At 33.7% G+C, this 17,657-nt stretch overlaps 2 protein-coding genes across 2 annotated transcripts; both read right to left on the bottom strand.

The window, feature by feature from the left end:
- Positions 1–624: 624 nt before the first annotated feature.
- Positions 625–3,222, bottom strand: LOC110738509 (protein FAR1-RELATED SEQUENCE 5-like). The gene is made up of 7 exons (XM_021918922.1): positions 3,000–3,222; positions 2,808–2,918; positions 1,940–2,451; positions 1,478–1,864; positions 1,370–1,421; positions 1,053–1,186; positions 625–969 (listed from the first exon to the last, which is right to left on the bottom strand). The coding sequence occupies exons 1-7, from the start codon at positions 3,220–3,222 to the stop codon at positions 625–627; spliced, it is 1,764 nt and encodes a 587-aa protein (XP_021774614.1).
- A 1,051-nt stretch (positions 3,223–4,273) lies between these two features.
- Positions 4,274–10,833, bottom strand: LOC110738467 (ras-related protein RABC2a-like). The gene is made up of 6 exons (XM_021918876.1): positions 10,245–10,833; positions 9,339–9,407; positions 8,684–8,749; positions 7,763–7,884; positions 7,090–7,218; positions 4,274–4,827 (listed from the first exon to the last, which is right to left on the bottom strand). Exons 1-6 carry the CDS (start codon positions 10,387–10,389, stop codon positions 4,717–4,719), a joined length of 642 nt encoding a protein of 213 aa, XP_021774568.1. The 5' UTR covers positions 10,390–10,833; the 3' UTR covers positions 4,274–4,716.
- Between the last annotated feature and the right edge of the window lie 6,824 nt (positions 10,834–17,657).

Below are 17,657 nucleotides of genomic sequence, written 5' to 3'. Positions count from 1 at the left end.
AGTTCAAGAATAATACAATAGTCTCAAATAGTCTAAGATCAATGAATATAGTTCAAAATTAAAGAACAATGTATCTAAGATCAATCAAAATAGTCTCAAATTAGGGGTTATAGCTCCAAACTCAAGTGGTGGTACTGCAGTCTTATTTCTTTTCTTCTCCAGTGGTCCTCGTGGCCTTTTGTTCCTTCCTTTTGTTGTTGTACGTTTAGGATCTAATATAAGAGGTGCCTCAGTTGATGTACTTAATGATGTAGCTTGGTTAGTCTCTGCTTCAGTAGCTTGGTTAGTCTCTGCTTCAGTATCTTTGTTGGTCTCTGCTTCAGTAGCTTGGTTAGTCTCTGCTTCAGTAGCTTGGTTAGTCTCTGCTTCAGTAGTGTTGTTGATGGTTGTTAATAGTTCTTCAACAAGAGAAAGGCTAACAGCATAACTGTCCTCGATAAGGGTTCTCGCCTCTTCATTCAATTGACTTTTCAATATTAGATTATAGAATTTTCTAGTCATGGTTTGACGCCAAGGTGTGTATTGATGTTGTTCAGGTTCTTCATTGTCACGTCTTTCCCAAATTGATGATTTTGCAAACTTCGTCCATCTCTTCTTTATATACTGATATGGTATTCTCATCACTTAATGTAAGTGTAATATTCTGATGCAGTGGTAGCATAACCATCCAGAAGCTTCAAAGTTCTTGCAAGTGCATTTAACTTGGTTGCTGTCAGATTCAAAAATGACTTTTTGTTGCGACCAAGGTTCACTTTCAATTTCCACTAAATAGAACAAGGTACTACCATTTTGCCAAAGCAATTTTGAGGTAGTTGCAATGAAATACCCAAATTCTTCTTCAAAATCTGTGAATAAAGACAAAGTGTAGATTTCTGATGCATGTTTCAGCAGACCAGATAATGGTATTGCTGATGATGCAGTTGATTTACTACGCGAGAACTCATCATGTTTTTCCGTGCTTCTCCAACGCTGTATACAAGCTTTGAAAACGCTATAGAATTCAGTCAAGCTTGTTGATCTATTTGCTCTAAACCCAATTGCATGATTTGTACTTTCACTTCGTTGGGAAGAGAGGATATCAGCTGAGAAGAAGTCTTTGCTTTTAGATCATAAATTCTTTGGAACCAACTATCTTCTTGTAAATTATACTTCTCAATCATTGAGTTCCATTCAGTTTCAAACTCAACTTCAGTTACACATCGTTTTAAACAGTAGGAGAATGTTCTCTTAAAATCTTTGTCTCGTTTCAATGATCCAAATCTTTCCGGATCCCCTCATGAGAGTCTAAAACTTCGCTATCTTATGCCCGAAAAGTGCTCTTTGTAATAGCATTTTGTTCCAAATGCCATATACATAATCTATGTCTGACCTCTAGAAAGACCTGAATTATAATCAGATATATTTTTAGAAAAATAAGGTAACTACATAATAGAAACAAGGTAACTTTAACACCTTTATGTATAACTTTAAATGTTACCTTCTGTATTGCAGAGCACATTGCTTGATCTTGGTTTGTGAAGATTGATATTGGGCATTTCCCTCCCATTGACTTTTTGAATGTCTCAAGAAGCCATACAAATGATTCAATTTTCTCATCTCTAATAAAAGCACACCCAAACATGCAATTTTTCCAATGGTTATTAATTCCAACAATAGGAGCACATATCAAATTGTGTCTATTTGTCCTGTATGTAGTGTCAAACACTACAACATCTCCATAAATACTATAATCTTCTCTCATCATCGAGTCTCTCCAAAATAGTGCTCTTAACTTGCCTTCTTTATTCAATCTAAATCTAAAGAAAAATTCAGGATCATTAGCAAGTTCCTGGTACATTATTTCAGAGACTGCTTGTATCACCACCTTCAATATTTTTCATTTTCAACCTTGTCCAATAATTCAGATGGTCTTTCTTTGTGTGTCCCAAGTTTTCTTCACCTCCATCTTCATTGCACATAGCTCGATATGAGTCCATAGCTGAAAGTCCTGCAAGTTTTCTATTACTTGTCCCTTTTCTTCTGTCATCTCTCTTTCAGATCGATGAAGATAGTGCCATTGTTTTCTTGTGAGATCATGATTATGTACCAAAACATGTTGTACTACTTCAAACAATCCATCCTCATTCATCTTGACTCTTATACAAGCTCTACAATCTGTTCTTGTGATAGGAACTTGCCTAGGTTTTCTTTTCTTTTTCTTTTCTGCATTCTCCACAATTGCTTCTATTTTTTTCTTTTTTCTTTCCCCAGTGTTTGTTTTACCTTGTGCAGAACAAACATAGTATTTCTCCACAATAACTTTTCCAGTTTTATCCCTAGTCCTACCTGTATGTTTCCTTACTGAAAATCCTACAATTGATACATGTTTTTTGTAAATCTCATGCATTTCTTCTAAGGTTTTTGTTCTAATGCCTAACAGTGTTCTCCCGACATCAATATTGGTTTCAATGACTGCAATATAAACAGTATGGTAGATTTAAGTTTTATGAAAAAAGTGTAACTATAATTCAGTAATATAGTAACTTTTAAGCCATATCAGGTAACTTTGACAGTGCTATCACTAATTTCACTATTTTATAAAATTATATAATATAACTTCTAAGCCATATTATGTAACTTTAACAATAATAACTATAGCTTTTATGCCATAAACAAAACCACTAGTTTCTTAAAGTTACACTTCTATTTCTTAAAGTTACACTATAAATTAACACAAGTATGCAATTTCAATTTTACTTGTACTTTCCAATATTAAACAGAAACTTCAATTTAAACAATTCCGCAACTGTTCAAAAGCTTAATTTTACCTTCAGAAGTTGAATCTTCATCCTCTGAGATTTGCTCTTCATCCACCGAGATTTGCACTTCATCAGCTGAGATTTGTTGTTCATCGAGAATAACTCTACTCTCATATGAATCTGCATTAATCGTAATTCATTCAATCACCACTTTACCTATTTTTGGTAAATTTGTACAAATTCATATACAAAATTACGTACCTGAATTGAGGTTTTGATGCATTGCATTGTCATTGATTTCGCAATTTAGGTCAATATTATTCCCACATTGCCTGCAATTTAGGGTTTGTTGCATAGAATCATTGTTTAAATCAACATCAATTGCAGAATCAACTTCAATTTCTTTTGAAGTTTGCAGATCGTTTGAAATTGCAGCTTGAATTTGTTTTTGAGATTGTAATAATTTGTGAATTAGGGAATCCATCGATGTTTTGCAGAGAATTTGCAGCGAATTTGACAGAAGAAGAGTGGCTGCGAATTTGAAAGAAGAAGAAGACGAAGTTGAGAGAAGAAGTGCGACTGCTATTTATACTGTAATGGCACGTGCGAATCAGGCTTTACATTAAGCTTAATGTAAGTCTTGCACGCAAGAATTTTTGCGAAGGAAATCAAAAGGTCAAATATAAAAATTTGTACACAAACAATAAAAGCAATATGTAGCGTTGATAAAGTTTCTTACAATCTATATTTGGAATGTTGTTTGATTTATTAAAAATTTCCTCCAAAGGCATTTGATTCTTACATTAGTTTTGCTACCCAACCCTTTAATTTTTTTTCAATCTATTTATTACTTTGTCCGTTTTTTAATACACGTAACACACATTTTTTCACGGTACTTAAAAAAAGTGGGTCTCACATGATATAATACACTTAAAATAGGGTGAGAAATTGTTAGGAATGTAATTTAGTAGGCCATAAGCTTAAAATAAGGGTAATAGTACAACTTTTAACAAAAAAAAAAAACTTTCCAATTAGAGTATGTTACAAGTATATGATATTTTCATTTTAAGAAAGTGTTGCAAATATTGAAAAACGAGGGAAGTATATGTCAGTTAAGGCGTTGTCAACCAGCCATGGGGATTTATGACCATTTCCAAGTAATTTTCCATCACAATGGTTGTAGAATAGATGGCGGCCTAAAGTACTCCCCTGTTGCTTTTTTATGTAACTGATATTCCACTAATGTTGCAGTTCTTTAGGATTGTCCCACTTGTGTAGTCATTACATCTTGTTAGCCAGTTACATGAATGCACAAAAATATGTTTCAGATTTGTAACACCACAAGTGAATCCTCTAAACTCTAACACAACATCTATTATTCCGCATATTCACTTGGGTGAAAACAAATAAGAAAATATTGAAACATATTGCTGAAAAGAATATCATTACAAGTCAATAGCACTGAACAAGAGGAGAAAAACCACATTCCTCTAAAAATCGATATTTGAGAGAGTCGGTAAGCAAAGGTTGTGCTCTTGAGGAAGGAGTGAGCTCAAATCTTAAGAGATTGTGTGTAAATAGTTGCTCTCGTTCAAGGATCGATCAAAGTAGACTTTAATCTACCCCTTCATGGATATTATAGCATGATTTAACTCTTAAATTATCAACGATACATAAACTTTTCGTTGATGTATACATACAAGCTCACGAAGCAAGCAAAGTGACAAATCCAAGTAAATAAGAGAAGCCACGCCTAAGAAAGTCTACTATTATTATACACAAACTTGTAACAGCTCTAATTCCTATGAATGACGATACACAGCTAAACAGCAGAATAAAACACACAGAACAGTAGAAAAGTGAAAAAGAATTATCATGTACATAATTTGAACGCAACATGTTAAAACTTCCACCAATATTGAAGTTGCAACTGCGGTTCAGGACTCCTATTTGAAGTATATGGAGTCACCGTGGCTGTTCAAGCGCAACAACCACCTGGAGGAGATGCTCTTTGATCTTGCTTCTGTTTCAAGACATTCCTTTTTCCCACATTAGACCCTTCTTCCAAGAGACTTGGAACTTCCATAATCTGTAAATAGTCAGCAAAGTCAAATTTATCCTGATTTCTACAGTTTCAAATTACAGGTAGATTTGTTAATATATACGGAGTACTTCATACTGGTTAGAATATGTTCCTTAAAAGTTTCCCTATAGAGTGGGACACGGGAAGAGGATAAATGTAGAGATCCATCTAACAAATCAAACTTTTCGAAATGCTGACATAATTTGGGAGGAAAATGCTGTCCTAAGCCCATCCCTTGCCTTCTTCCTTTGCTACTCTCCCCACCCATTCCCCCTCCACAAATTACAAGGTCTTGAGTTATTTGGAAGAAGTAGCACTATTAATACCCGAATCATTTAACTAGAGCATGTTGCCAGCATTACTACTATATGAGGGCTAAGCCTCCAATCAACTTTTCATGTAAAATTGTAACAGAAAGCTGACATTGTATTCACAGTATAAAATGAACCAAAATTAGTAATCATGTGCGCAGCATGAATACAATCATACATATACACTAGTATCAACCTAAAGTTTTATACTATGGTAAGTTTTGTAAAATGCTTGGATTCAGCTTCAGCCAATATAGTGTAAACTTCTTGCCAAATATGGAAAGAGAATTAGAAAAAATATATTACTTCATACCCTCTTCCTTGACATGTAGACTCATGCACTTATTAATTGTTTTTCTTCTGTGTATATAGCACTCTGCCTCTAAAAGTTCCTATGTTAACTACACACATTAGCCAATGTAAGTCTTCGATCATTAAAATCTTATAATTACGTATTAGTAGTAAAAGTTTTACAAAATTGATATTCTTAAACAGTCTTTGACATGAATCAAACAAGACCCTGCATGACTATTTTTTATATATTATTATATTCGTAATAATTTAGAAGATCCCCTCAAATTTAAATTGTACGATTCTAAACCAGAAGAACTTCTAGTGTGAGTATCTTCTAAATACAATGTCAGAAAATTTATGTTGTGGAAGAGTATGTAAGACATATTTTTGATCCAAGTATAGACCTTGAGCATCACCCTTTTTATTAAGGACAAATAAAGGAGAGATAACAGAGATAAGTAGCCAAAATTATAGAAATATTTTAGCAGCCATCTTATATACTATGAACTTTACAAATAAGCCCCTAATACCAGTTTTGTATTACTTTTTCCATGTTGACACACCTTGATTAATTTTAAATGTAATTACAACTTCAAATGCCGACCCTCATTCAGTTTCTTGTACATCATAATTATAACACAAAGCTAATTTCTCTAAACCTACAATTGACATAGAGATTTCAAGTGTTGTGACTTGAATAATTACATGGTTACACACTTACACAGCCACATGACGTTATTTGGGGCATTTTGAAGTGATAAACTATTGACGAGAAAGTTAAAGTCAAGGTGCATTCACAATGCAGTTAAACGGCAGTTTTATGCAGAGGATTAGAAACAAATTAAAGGTTAAATTAAGCATAGTTGAATACATACAGAGTTTCCTTACAATAATCCTTAGATTTGTTGTTTTCTCTCCATATCCTTTTTCACTCACTATTCACGGCCCTTAGTTAATTGATAATGAAAGGGATTTTATTTAAATTACCACTCAAAAATTATTTGACAAGAAAACCAACATTGAAATCAAATTGATCAGAGTTGGATTAAAGATCAACTAGCCCCAAAAAGAAAAGTATGTGGATGCACAATTGTTTCAAGTCCTGTGCCATTATGGGCAAGGCTCAGGGTTGATTTATGCTAGAAGAGTAAGTGGGAAAGGTAAAATAGTTTATACAAGCTAGATCTTGAACTAGTTTCTTTTTTTACAAGTCTCTATCCAGTCAACAAAATTTAATTCCTCTACATACCTTTCTATATGAGACTTGTTAACTAAATAACAGAGAAATTAGCTAAGCTGGAATGCAGGGATTCGAACTCCTCAAAAAGTCACTCTGAAAATGTGCGAAGTTGCTTTGCAAGTCCCACCCCCCACATCCCCCCCAAAAAAAAACCAAACAAACACGAAACATGATCAATTCCTGACTTTAGAGCACTAAAAATTTCCAAGCTTGATCTGTATCATGGAATATCAACTAAGTGGAACCACCAGCAATTTTACAATTACTAAGAGAAAGACAGTAGGCCATCTTATATTCATGATATATATAAATTTTAAGCACAAACTATCAATTTCAATGTTTTGAGACACACATTCAAGTCCAAAAGACCTACACTACGGCACTTAAAAACTGAAACACTCTTAAGGTTAGAAAATATATTACCTTCAAAGCAAGCTCTTCAAAGCACTGTTCCACATTTTCTCGAGTTTTGGCGCTGCATTCAAGAAACAGACTACCTAACTGTTGTGCAAGAGCAATGCCTTCTTCCCTAGTCACAGCTCTTTCCGAATCCTGATATAAAAATCAGCAAGAACAGTGAGTTCCTAATATCTAATAAGCATCAATCTTTCAAAGGAAATGTAATTTTTCAGAAAATTAACCATTTTGGGGCAGGAAAAACTCTACTTCTAGTAAATGAATGGATTTAATTTATAAAACCATTTTGTCCGCTTTTCAAAAAGGACTGATAATATCAAATTCAGAAGTCTTCCTTTGAACTGTTAATTCAAAAAAGTCCTAAAGATCACCCTCAATGCTACACAACTTATGATGCTAATGAAAAACCAAATCAACAATGATATCAACTACTGCACCAGCCTCCAATGCAGAAAAGGAGACAGCTATGTTAGCATAAAAAGACTAAGCTTCTACGTAACTCAAATAAGATTCATCGGAAACCAGAGTCTTGGCTAGGAGAGATCAATCTAGTTACCTGATAACTTGGTTAGTAAAATCTAATGTACTGTATGTAAATGTTGAAGTACAAGCCCTAATATTACAATAATGAAGAAATAATTTTCAAGATTGCATAGAAGTATGGATAAACAGGATATACCTTATCAACTTTATTTCCCACGAGCATCTTGACACAATCTTGATTGGTTGAGTAAAGCTCAACTTCTTTAGCCCAAACATCAGACAAGTTGGTAAAAGTTTCTCTTCTTGTGACATCATACACTAAAATGACAAAAAGGTAAAGACATTAAAAGGGGGAAAAAGTCAAAAGGATGATATGAAACTGTTCTACACAAAAATCAGCCAGCAGTGGTTAGAAATGGTTATGTCAAGCAATGTTCATGAAATGGATGATGCTAGAATTAATGGTTAGCTAATTCTTTGCACTGACTACAGAGTGCAAATATTCTGCTGATATATACTATTCAACTATGTACCTATTCCATGCTCGCTATAGCAACATATGAATAAGTAGACATAAGAACAGATATAAACCCAATTGCATGTTCTGAATACAGTGTTAACACTAGCATAAATTTTGATTCATGGAATGCTCAGATGTAAGTGATGAGAAGAGAGAAGAAAGTAGAATTCCTATAATCGATTCCCTAAATCTAATACAATAAAACACCAGCTAACGAGCAATATACATTAAAAAAAATAAAAGATGAACAACAAGACAACTAATAATAACATGGAATATTTGGCAAAACGAATATACTTTTAGAAAAGCTAAATGACTCTTGAAAGAGAGTTATGCCTAACAACAATCCGAAGTGGATTATTCTAACATCCCCCCTCCCCCCCCCCCCCCACCCCACACAAACACACGCACAAAAAAAAAAAAAAAAAAAAAAAAAAAAAAAAAAAAAAAAAAACCTCATCTAATGGGAAATAGAATCTTGAGTTCATGACCTATTGGGTTATTGTAACTACTTATAACAATGAATATAATCTCAAAAATAGTTGCTCAAATGATCTTTAAAAATTAAAATATGATACAATCACAAATAAAGCATACCAAGAATAATCCCTTGGGCACCTCTATAATAGGAACTTGTTAGTGTTCTGAACCTCTCCTGACCAGCTGCAAAGGAGATAATACATATATTAGTACTGCTCTTCCAAATTGAAGATTAGTTCAACGTCAGAGTTTGCAAAAAAAATTCAACATAGAGTAATCACGGAGCAAACGCTAAGATGCATGTACATAAGATAGGGGTGGCTAGAGACTATAGGCAGATAAAGAATAAAACTCACAATAAACTAAAACTCATCTCATTTTACGATCAACAGCTTTTCACGATGTGAGATGGCCTAGAATTGACTCCATGGGCCTGGACTGCACCCATCATCATAACAGACCACTAAACAAGTCCAAACAGGTTCCACCTTAAAATTATAGGGCTATAATCGGAGTAGTCCATTAGCCTTATAAAGTAATAAACTCTCTCTTATTGTATCAATGTAAGACAATTACATGTGTTGTTTGGGGATTAGTTATACAAAGCTTCAACAACCAGTCACCACCCATTCATGCAGCTTTAAAGTCTAAATTAAGTGATCTCTCTCTAGTTACTACATTCTTATGTCCACATAATCGATATATAAAAAACAGATGAACCTTAAGATATGGAGTAACAAAGAAGTGCATTGTGCAACTAGTTACCACTTACCAGTATCCCATATTGTAAGTTTCAACTTCTTCCCACCAACAGTGAGCGTCTTGATCTTAAAATCAACCCCTACAAAAAATGAATAAAAAACTAAGCTTAGCGAGCATATCATCTTGGCAATGTCAGATTGTCAATAAAAAGAAAGGCACATTGCTCAATAAGTTCCATCCCACCTGGTTTTCCCTCTACCAAAATTATGATATCGGACGCGGTTGCAGTTCAATTGACTAATTACAATATACCTATATTTCCATAACCATTATCATTGTTACAAATCACGAGTGTATCCAAAGTTAACTTTTCTCATATAGAGAGCTTAATTTGAGTTCAAAAGAATGAACTTAAAAGATACTCGTGTAGATAGATGTCTACGCGGTTGCACCTTACACCTACGAATTAGCAACGGTTTACACCAAGAAAGCAAGCTTACAACTGTAGTTGATTACACAAAAATTTGAAGTAGTCGTAAATTATTGGATTATTGGTCTTGAATTAATTTCCATAAAATCATGAAATTCGGTCTTATTAAGAAAATGATACTATCTGCTCATCAATCAAACAATATTTAATAAACTACTTCCACCCTCTTTAAGTTGGTTACGCTTTCTATTTCGATTTGCCTAAGTTGGTAAAACTATCTACTCAAATTAAAATTAATTAATTTATACATATAAACAAATTGTGATGAAAACGAACAATTAATGAAAATTGTACTATTTTATTGACTAAATTATCTGGAAATATTATACCAACAAACAAGCAATCATTTCAATAATTCAAACCTTCGAACACAAAATCCAGATCCACAAAAAGAAATAAAAATAAATAAAAAATAATCTCAGAAACTCCAATTGTCGGTGAGTTTGAACCTAAACAAAATTCCAATTCCAAAAAGAAGAAAATTACCAATAGTAGGAGATTGATCATGAGTGGAATTAGAAATGAAAGAAACAAGCAGACTACTTTTGCCAACTCCAGAATCACCAATTAACAACACTTTGAATGATAAATCATAATTACTACTTCCACTATTATTCGAACTTGAACCCATTTTTATTTTCTCTCTCTCTTTTTATTTATTTTTTTTATTTCTCTTTCGCAAATGCAGCTGATGATGCTTTTATTGCAATAAAAAGATCAGCTAACAGAAAAAGAATCTTATTAAATTAAAATTTAAAAAAAAAAAAAAAAACGGCGAGAAAGAGAATTCGTTGCTTTGTAGTTATGTTAAGTTGAGAAGAGGAGAGAGAAAGTATGAAAGTATTGGTGACGTGGCGTGTTTGGAAGAAAAGCAGGTGGTATCTGAAGAAGGAAGAGACAGAGGAAGATGAAGGAAGGAGGGAAGGGGAAATGTTTGGGGGTGTGAATGTAATGTTGTGTTAATGTTACGGTGCAAATTTCAAAACCCGTTATTTTCGAGGCGGGGTCTTTTTTGTTGGTCGTTTGGAGTTTTTGTTTACTGCTTATTTGATTTTGACGTTTCGACTACTTACTGTATTAGATTCCAACTCTTACGAGCTTAAAATAGGGGGAGTGTTTAGTCTTATAAGTTTCCTTATTTGAGTTTTCTGGATTACTCTTACGCCATCAGGTGAAAACTCAATAGTACACTTTATATACGAAGTGAAAAATAAGAGATTACATTCGAAATTGACCCGACCAAACCAAATTCACCACAAAAATTAACGTGTTACAAATTATTGTTCTATGTACTTCGTCTGTCCGTCACTATTATGTACTACCAGATAGTCAAAGACATCATTAATTACATCAATAAATACAGATTATGAAAAGATAAGCAAAATTAAACCAAAAATTCATAATGAAGGATTTTGCAATTGACAGGTTTGAGGAATGAGCTAAGTAATCATACGAAAGACTAAAAAGGAGCAGGTGAAGCATGCACTTTAGATAATCCAGGTGTTTGAATGAGTTAGGCAATGCTGTCATCATAAGTAGACTTCTTAATTTTTAAGTATTTTTAATGAGTTAAGTACAAGCTGTTTATGGGGTCAATTTCATTCATCTTCATTGGCCCATTTAGGATGTTACATTTCAGATATTTTCTTCATTTTTCCCTCCTTTGTGGTTACAAATTTATGGAAATATATTTCAAATTTTGAATTCTTTTTGTCCTAATCTTATTTTGAAAACTTATTTTGGAAATTAGAAGATATAAATAATCTTTTATAATTGTAATAGAAGAACACAAAATACAATACTGACCTTGTCTTCTTTTTGTTCCTTCAATCCTGATTAATGTTCACACTTACTAATTTAAATATTTTTTTGAAGTTGGATTGCTAAACACCACCATAAAAAAATGATCACCATCGCCAACATTTGGTGTGAATGGATAACCATGCCCTTACTACCCCACCACCCCCTATCCTCCTCGACGACCCACCACCCCTTCCGACCAGCAACCAATAATAATAATAATAATAATAATAATAACAACAACAACAATAACAATAATAATTACAATAATAATAATAATAATTTTAAAAAAAAACACCTGGCAACCGGCGGCCAAAACCGGTCAATCGATTTTGGCTACTGGTTGTGCCACCGATTGACCGGTTTTGGCCGCCGGTTGGGTGGTTGCCGGAAATTAAAAAACACCACCTTTGCCGGTGAGGGAAGGTGATGGGTCGTCATTGAAGGGGACGTGGTGGGTCGGCGACCAGGGTGGTGGTGGTCGTCGCCGGTCAGGGTGGTGGTGTCAAGGTGTTTGTGATTGGTGGCAAGAGGGAAGATAGTGGTGAATTACTAAGGGCATGATGGTCCATTCATTGAAATGTTAGTAGTTTTGATCATTTTTTATGGCGGTGTTTAACACACCCTCTTTTTAAAATATTTTGAAATTGCAAATGTGGTTAGTGGTATATAGAAATACATATAATACTCCCTTCCTTTTTTTAAATGCATCACTTACATTTACACGGAGTTTTAGGATAGCTATTTGCTTTAATATTACTCCCTCCGTGATTCAATAAATGAAACATTTTCCTTTTCCGGCCGCATTTAAATATATAAAACGTTTTCTTTTTTAGTAACTTCTTTCTATTTTTTTTAATAATATTCTCTATATCTTTTAATAACATTCTACTAACTAACGGTTCCTACAAAACTCCTTACTCTCTGCTCTCTCCTCAACTTACACCCCACTACCTATTATGTTAATAAATTCAATTAATCTTCCTAAACTCCGTGAAAGTTAAAACGTTTCATTTATTTAAATACGAAGAGAGTATATTGTGCAAGTGGGGCAAATAGATAATTAATTTATTTTGGTAAAAGTACAATGTGGGTCATAAAATAGATACTACTATGTGAGAGAGTGATTTATTTAATTATGTAAGTGGGACCAAGAAAGAGAGATAAATGATAAAATATTTTGGGTGGGGTATTAAAAAAGAGAGAAATAATAAAATATAAGATAAAGTTACCAACTATTAAAGTGATGCATTTAAAGAAAACATCCCTAAATAGAAAGTGATGCATTTAAAAAATATGGAGGGAGTAATAATAGTTCTGTGCTAAAATATGTGTTGTAACTTTTGTAACTCGCAATAATTAATTAGGAAAAAAAACGAAAAAAAAAAAAACAAATGTTGCAAGTATTTAGGAACGAATGGAGGTAAAGTTTAGAATTGTAACACCCTAAAAATTCCTTCCTTTTAAAATACATGTTTTGTCCTTTTTAAAATACGAAATAGGAAATACTAAGACATTACCGCCACCGTGATAATGGCTAATAAGGCAAATATCAAAGACACACAGCAGAAGACTTATCTCAAAAACATTCAAAACAAACCAACTTTAAAAGTCAAACCAAACGAAAGTAAATTCAAACAAAGTCAAACGAAGTCAACTTACAACTTGGAACTATTGTAGGCCCTTTTCAAACCCAAAACCAAATATGTAAAAATCATTGCATTAGTCATACAAGCAAATATATAATAATTAAAGCAAATAAAACATATCATGTTCTTATAGAAACTAAACAAGATTCGCTCTTCACTCATGCCCATCATGAATATGCTTCATCACCTGAAAAGTTTCTCTTTACTTTGTCCTCACTACTCGCCATTAGAAATGGGTCGTCGTAGGGTCAAGATAAAGACAAGGCCAAACAAACATAAAAACACACTTTCAGCAATGCTGAGTACATAAGCGTAAACGAATCACACTAACATGCATTCATCCTAGCATCACACAACTTACCTTGTTGCACCTGTTTTTCAAGCATACAGCATACAACTCAACAATAATAGATAATTAAATTGCTTATTTATTTTTTATTACGCATCGAACGAGTTTCCCACCAAATCCCCGCCCCAAATAAATTAAGGTAAATTATTCCAGGAGCTAACTGGGTAGCCCCAAATAAATTGCTTATTTATTTTTGATTACTTTTGACGTCCTGCGCATAAAATAAAAAGGAAAATACAGCGTCCTGTACTTCCAGTAGAAGTCATGATCAAATATAAAATTACATAACTCCCCCCATATGTTCATACTCGAGGTATATACGTTCCAAGAGTTTTGATGCGCAATCTCTTTCACTTTACGTTGTTTACATTTTAGACTTGGTGATGACTCTCAATCCACAACACAATCAATCCATACAATCTATTCAAGTAATCAAACATTCTAATTTAATTCTTGAATAGTTAGTGATAACAATAACTAAATGTTGAATCCTTTTTAAAACTACCTCGGCGTTAAATTAACATCTTAAGGGGATAATGCACCGCAAATCCTATCCCTCGGTGTTTAAAACACCTTAAGTGCACATAGGCACCACATTTCATTTTATTCCTGTGTAGTAAGACACTTAAAAGCTCCAATCCCATGCTTTAAGAATCAATAAAAATTATATGAACCATAATAAAATTCCCTTTTTATATTCCAAACCAAATTAAACATTTAGTTTAATTAAACATGCTTTCAATCAAACCAATAATAAAAGTGTAGTCCATAACCATAATCCAACATCATAATTTTCCATCAATAATTCACCTTAAATAATTCATGCTTCACAAATCCATCATCAAAATCAATCCAACCAACAATTACAATCAATACCTATCATGATCCTAACTTGGAATTAATTAAACAAGTCCTAGCATGCTTCTACACATTTAAATAATAACCGGGTACACGAACATATCTTGAATATAATCTCAAGATCGCTACGACTACACAAAATCAGTCATTTGGAAGTCTCCTACAACCCACAAATACCAAGAGACATTAATACCTATTCATATTAAATTTTCAGTAATATATAGACTCTTTAAAACACTTTTAAACCTTCTAAAACATGCTGAAAATTAATTAGAACCACTTACTTTTATGCCCAATTAATGGGTAATTAAAAATCCTTTCAAGAACACTTTATTCTAGCCTCTACATAAAAATTCCAGCAATATAAAAACTCTTAAACTTGCTGTAATTTAGTTTTAAAACATTAACTTCAATAGTTTTAATCAACCACAATTAAATTCCTCCAATAAACATCAATTTAGAAACTTAGAATGTAATCGATTTAGGGCTTTTTGATACAAAACCAAATCTGAAAATTATATGTACTACGTATATTAATCATTATTGAAACATCATAAAATCATCACACACACCCAAAACAATAATTAATCAAAGCTAATTAAATTTTGAAACAAGATTTTATTTTTATTTTTTGTTCGAACCACACGCACAAGGAAGGGGAAGGGAGGACGGCTGTCGCCGCCTCCCCACGACTGCTGTTGTCGGCGAGTGTTGGTGGTGGCGGCAGCCGGCCACTTTGTGGTGGTTGTGTGTGTGTGTGTGTGTGAGTGTGTCGTGAATTGTGAGCAAAGGGGAGAGGGGAAAAATTAAGGAAAAAGAAAAATAAGAGGAGAGAGAGAAAGTTTACATTTGGATATTCTCCACCTTGGGCAAAGTCTAAATTTGCTCATAGATGGCTATTTATACTCCCTCTCAAAATCCTCCTAACTTAACTTTACCTTTTTGCCCTTAATAATTCCCACTTCTATTCAAAATAGTCATTTGACTTTATTTTATGACTTTAAAATTCTTTTATGAATCAAATATGCCCCAAAGTTTCCAAATAATAAAATAAACGGATCGGATTTTTCACCATACACCACTGAGTTTTAACTTAATTCACCATATACCACTAAAAACTTTCTAATACACCATGTACCATTGAGTTTAACATAAATGTCACAACATGCCCTTAATGACTAATGCCGTAAACTCCGTTAGTAATTAAGGTTAATTGTGCCACCTGGCTGTCACTTATTGGCTCTTATTCATATTATTTAATTAATTACTTAAATAAAGAATTAAGAAACTTTAAGAAAATTAAATAAACCAATAAATAATCCACCACCAACCTAGTAACCGCTGCCCCCCAGCCCAGCCCTGGCCGGCGCCTAGGTGGTCGGCGTCCATCACCCTTCCCCCACCAGTGACAACCCCCGCCCCCAACCCTCTCCTTTCCCCAATTTCCACAACCCCACCACTGATATGTTCATTTATATAGAGATTTACCCCCGTCCCTTGGTCATATTTAGGAGTATTATTGGCTCTTTGGAGCCACTTTTATTACTAATATGCATTTTCCAGTGTTTCCGTAGTTTTGGTATTGTTTTATAGGATATTGCAAATTTGAAGCATTTTCCCGATTTTATTTGAGCCACTACAAGCATTGGAGTAGGATCACATTATTATGACCATATTTCGTAGCCCAAGACCGGTTAGAGTCATCAAATCGATGATTAAGGGCTCGGTAAAGAAGGAGAGTTCGAGGCATTGGATCGATTCTTAAAAACCCAAGAGGAAATTCGGATTGGGCTAGTTAAGAGCCCAATTGAGATGTCCAAGTTGCCCAGAAGCTTGTCCGACCGGGTAGCCCTTGCCGGCGGGGCGAGGCACATAGAAGAGAAGCATCCTCCGCCCGGAGGCGCGCCCGACTAGGCGCGAGCGAAGCACTCTCTCAGCTGGAGGTGGGCCCGGACGGGCGAATCTCTGCCCGACCGGGCGTGTGCTTTTGAGGAGCGTTTTTGCGGCTTTTAATTTTTTTTTAATTAGGACTTTTGGAGCTTAAGTATAAATACGTTTTGTTAAGCAAGATTTTGGGGGATGTTTTTTCATTAGTTAATTTTCCAGATTTTAGTTTTAAACTTTTGGTTAATACTCTTGTTTTCTCTCTCTCTACATTTAGAGTTTTATGCAATTCATTATTTCCGTTTATTTTGGTAACGATTTATTCCCCTTTTATTTTCAGTAATTTAATTGCTTTAATTATGTTTCGTGTATTTGCTTTGCTTAGTTTAGATTTAAAGATGTGTGAGTAGTTTAATTTCTAGGGTTGTGGGGATCCAAAAATAATATGAAGGGGTAGTTTATTATTGTTGATTGTCAATGCTTGATTGATTTCCTATTGATTAATTTAATGCTATGCAATTAGATTTGGCCAGGTTTAATTGTATGAGTTATGCAATATTAATTCGAGATTCGAGAGATGAGAATTGATGTTTAGGCTTAGTTTCAATAGGCAGGTTAATTTATAAATGGTTAAGTCAAGATTCGAGATGCGATTTAATATCGGTAGATTAATTCCATGATTGTAATACGTAGCGAAAGCCCTTTATGATCTGATTAATTGATGCATATGATGATTGATTACTGTGTTTACCCTGGAATATTATTTATTGATGAACCTATATCCTAGGCTTTGATTTATTGATTTCCCCCTTATTTAATTTGCTTTAGTTTAATTATTTTCCCTAAGATAATTTTCACGTAATAATAATTCGGTTACTTAATAGTTTAGATTATATTAATTATTTAGGAATATAAAGACTTGTTTCCCTGTGGATTCGACCCTACTTCCCTATCTACTTTAGTTAGAGGACTTAGGTAATTCTTTTGATTAGGTGATACGACTTTAGCATGTCAGAATTTGGCGCCGTTGCCGGGGAAACGGTTTTATTTTTATTTCTAATTATTATTAGAGTTTAGATTAATTTTTTTTAATTTTTTTATGAGTTGAATATATCCATGCTTACGCCACTACAAGAATTATATTCGTTTTATGCAGAACCTGACTACTGTTGTTGTCAATATCGTCTTTGTCATGAAAATCCTGAATGTCCTTATAGTGAGTTTTTCGTGCGTGCTCCCGATGATTTTAGAGTATTAACATATACATATGATCATATTCAGAAACGATTGGTTGCAAATGAAAGTTACTGGAAGGCTCTTGATGAAAAAGTCTATGGACACTATAATATGAATGTTATT

The sequence above is a fragment of the Chenopodium quinoa genome, unplaced genomic scaffold, assembly GCF_001683475.1.
Source record: "Chenopodium quinoa cultivar QQ74 unplaced genomic scaffold, ASM168347v1, whole genome shotgun sequence".
In the NCBI taxonomy this organism is placed as follows: domain Eukaryota; kingdom Viridiplantae; phylum Streptophyta; class Magnoliopsida; order Caryophyllales; family Amaranthaceae; genus Chenopodium; species Chenopodium quinoa.
The sequence above is the reverse complement of the archived record's forward strand: the minus strand, read 5'-3'. Positions and strand labels throughout refer to the sequence as shown.

Coding starts and splice junctions, on each gene's coding strand:
- LOC110738509 (XM_021918922.1), bottom strand. CDS start 3,222: ATGGATTCCCTAATTCACAAATTATTACAATCTCAAAAACAAATTCAA. Junction 2,452..2,807: donor TGAAGATTCAACTTCTGAAG/GTAAAATTAAGC, acceptor TTTATATTGCAG/TCATTGAAACCAATATTGAT. Junction 1,865..1,939: donor TATGTGCAATGAAGATGGAG/GTGAAGAAAACT, acceptor AAAATATTGAAG/GTGGTGATACAAGCAGTCTC.
- LOC110738467 (XM_021918876.1), bottom strand. CDS start 10,389: ATGGGTTCAAGTTCGAATAATAGTGGAAGTAGTAATTATGATTTATCA. Junction 9,408..10,244: donor TGATCAATCTCCTACTATTG/GTAATTTTCTTC, acceptor CATTTTTTGTAG/GGGTTGATTTTAAGATCAAG. Junction 4,828..7,089: donor TTGAAGAGCTTGCTTTGAAG/GTAATATATTTT, acceptor GACTATTTACAG/ATTATGGAAGTTCCAAGTCT.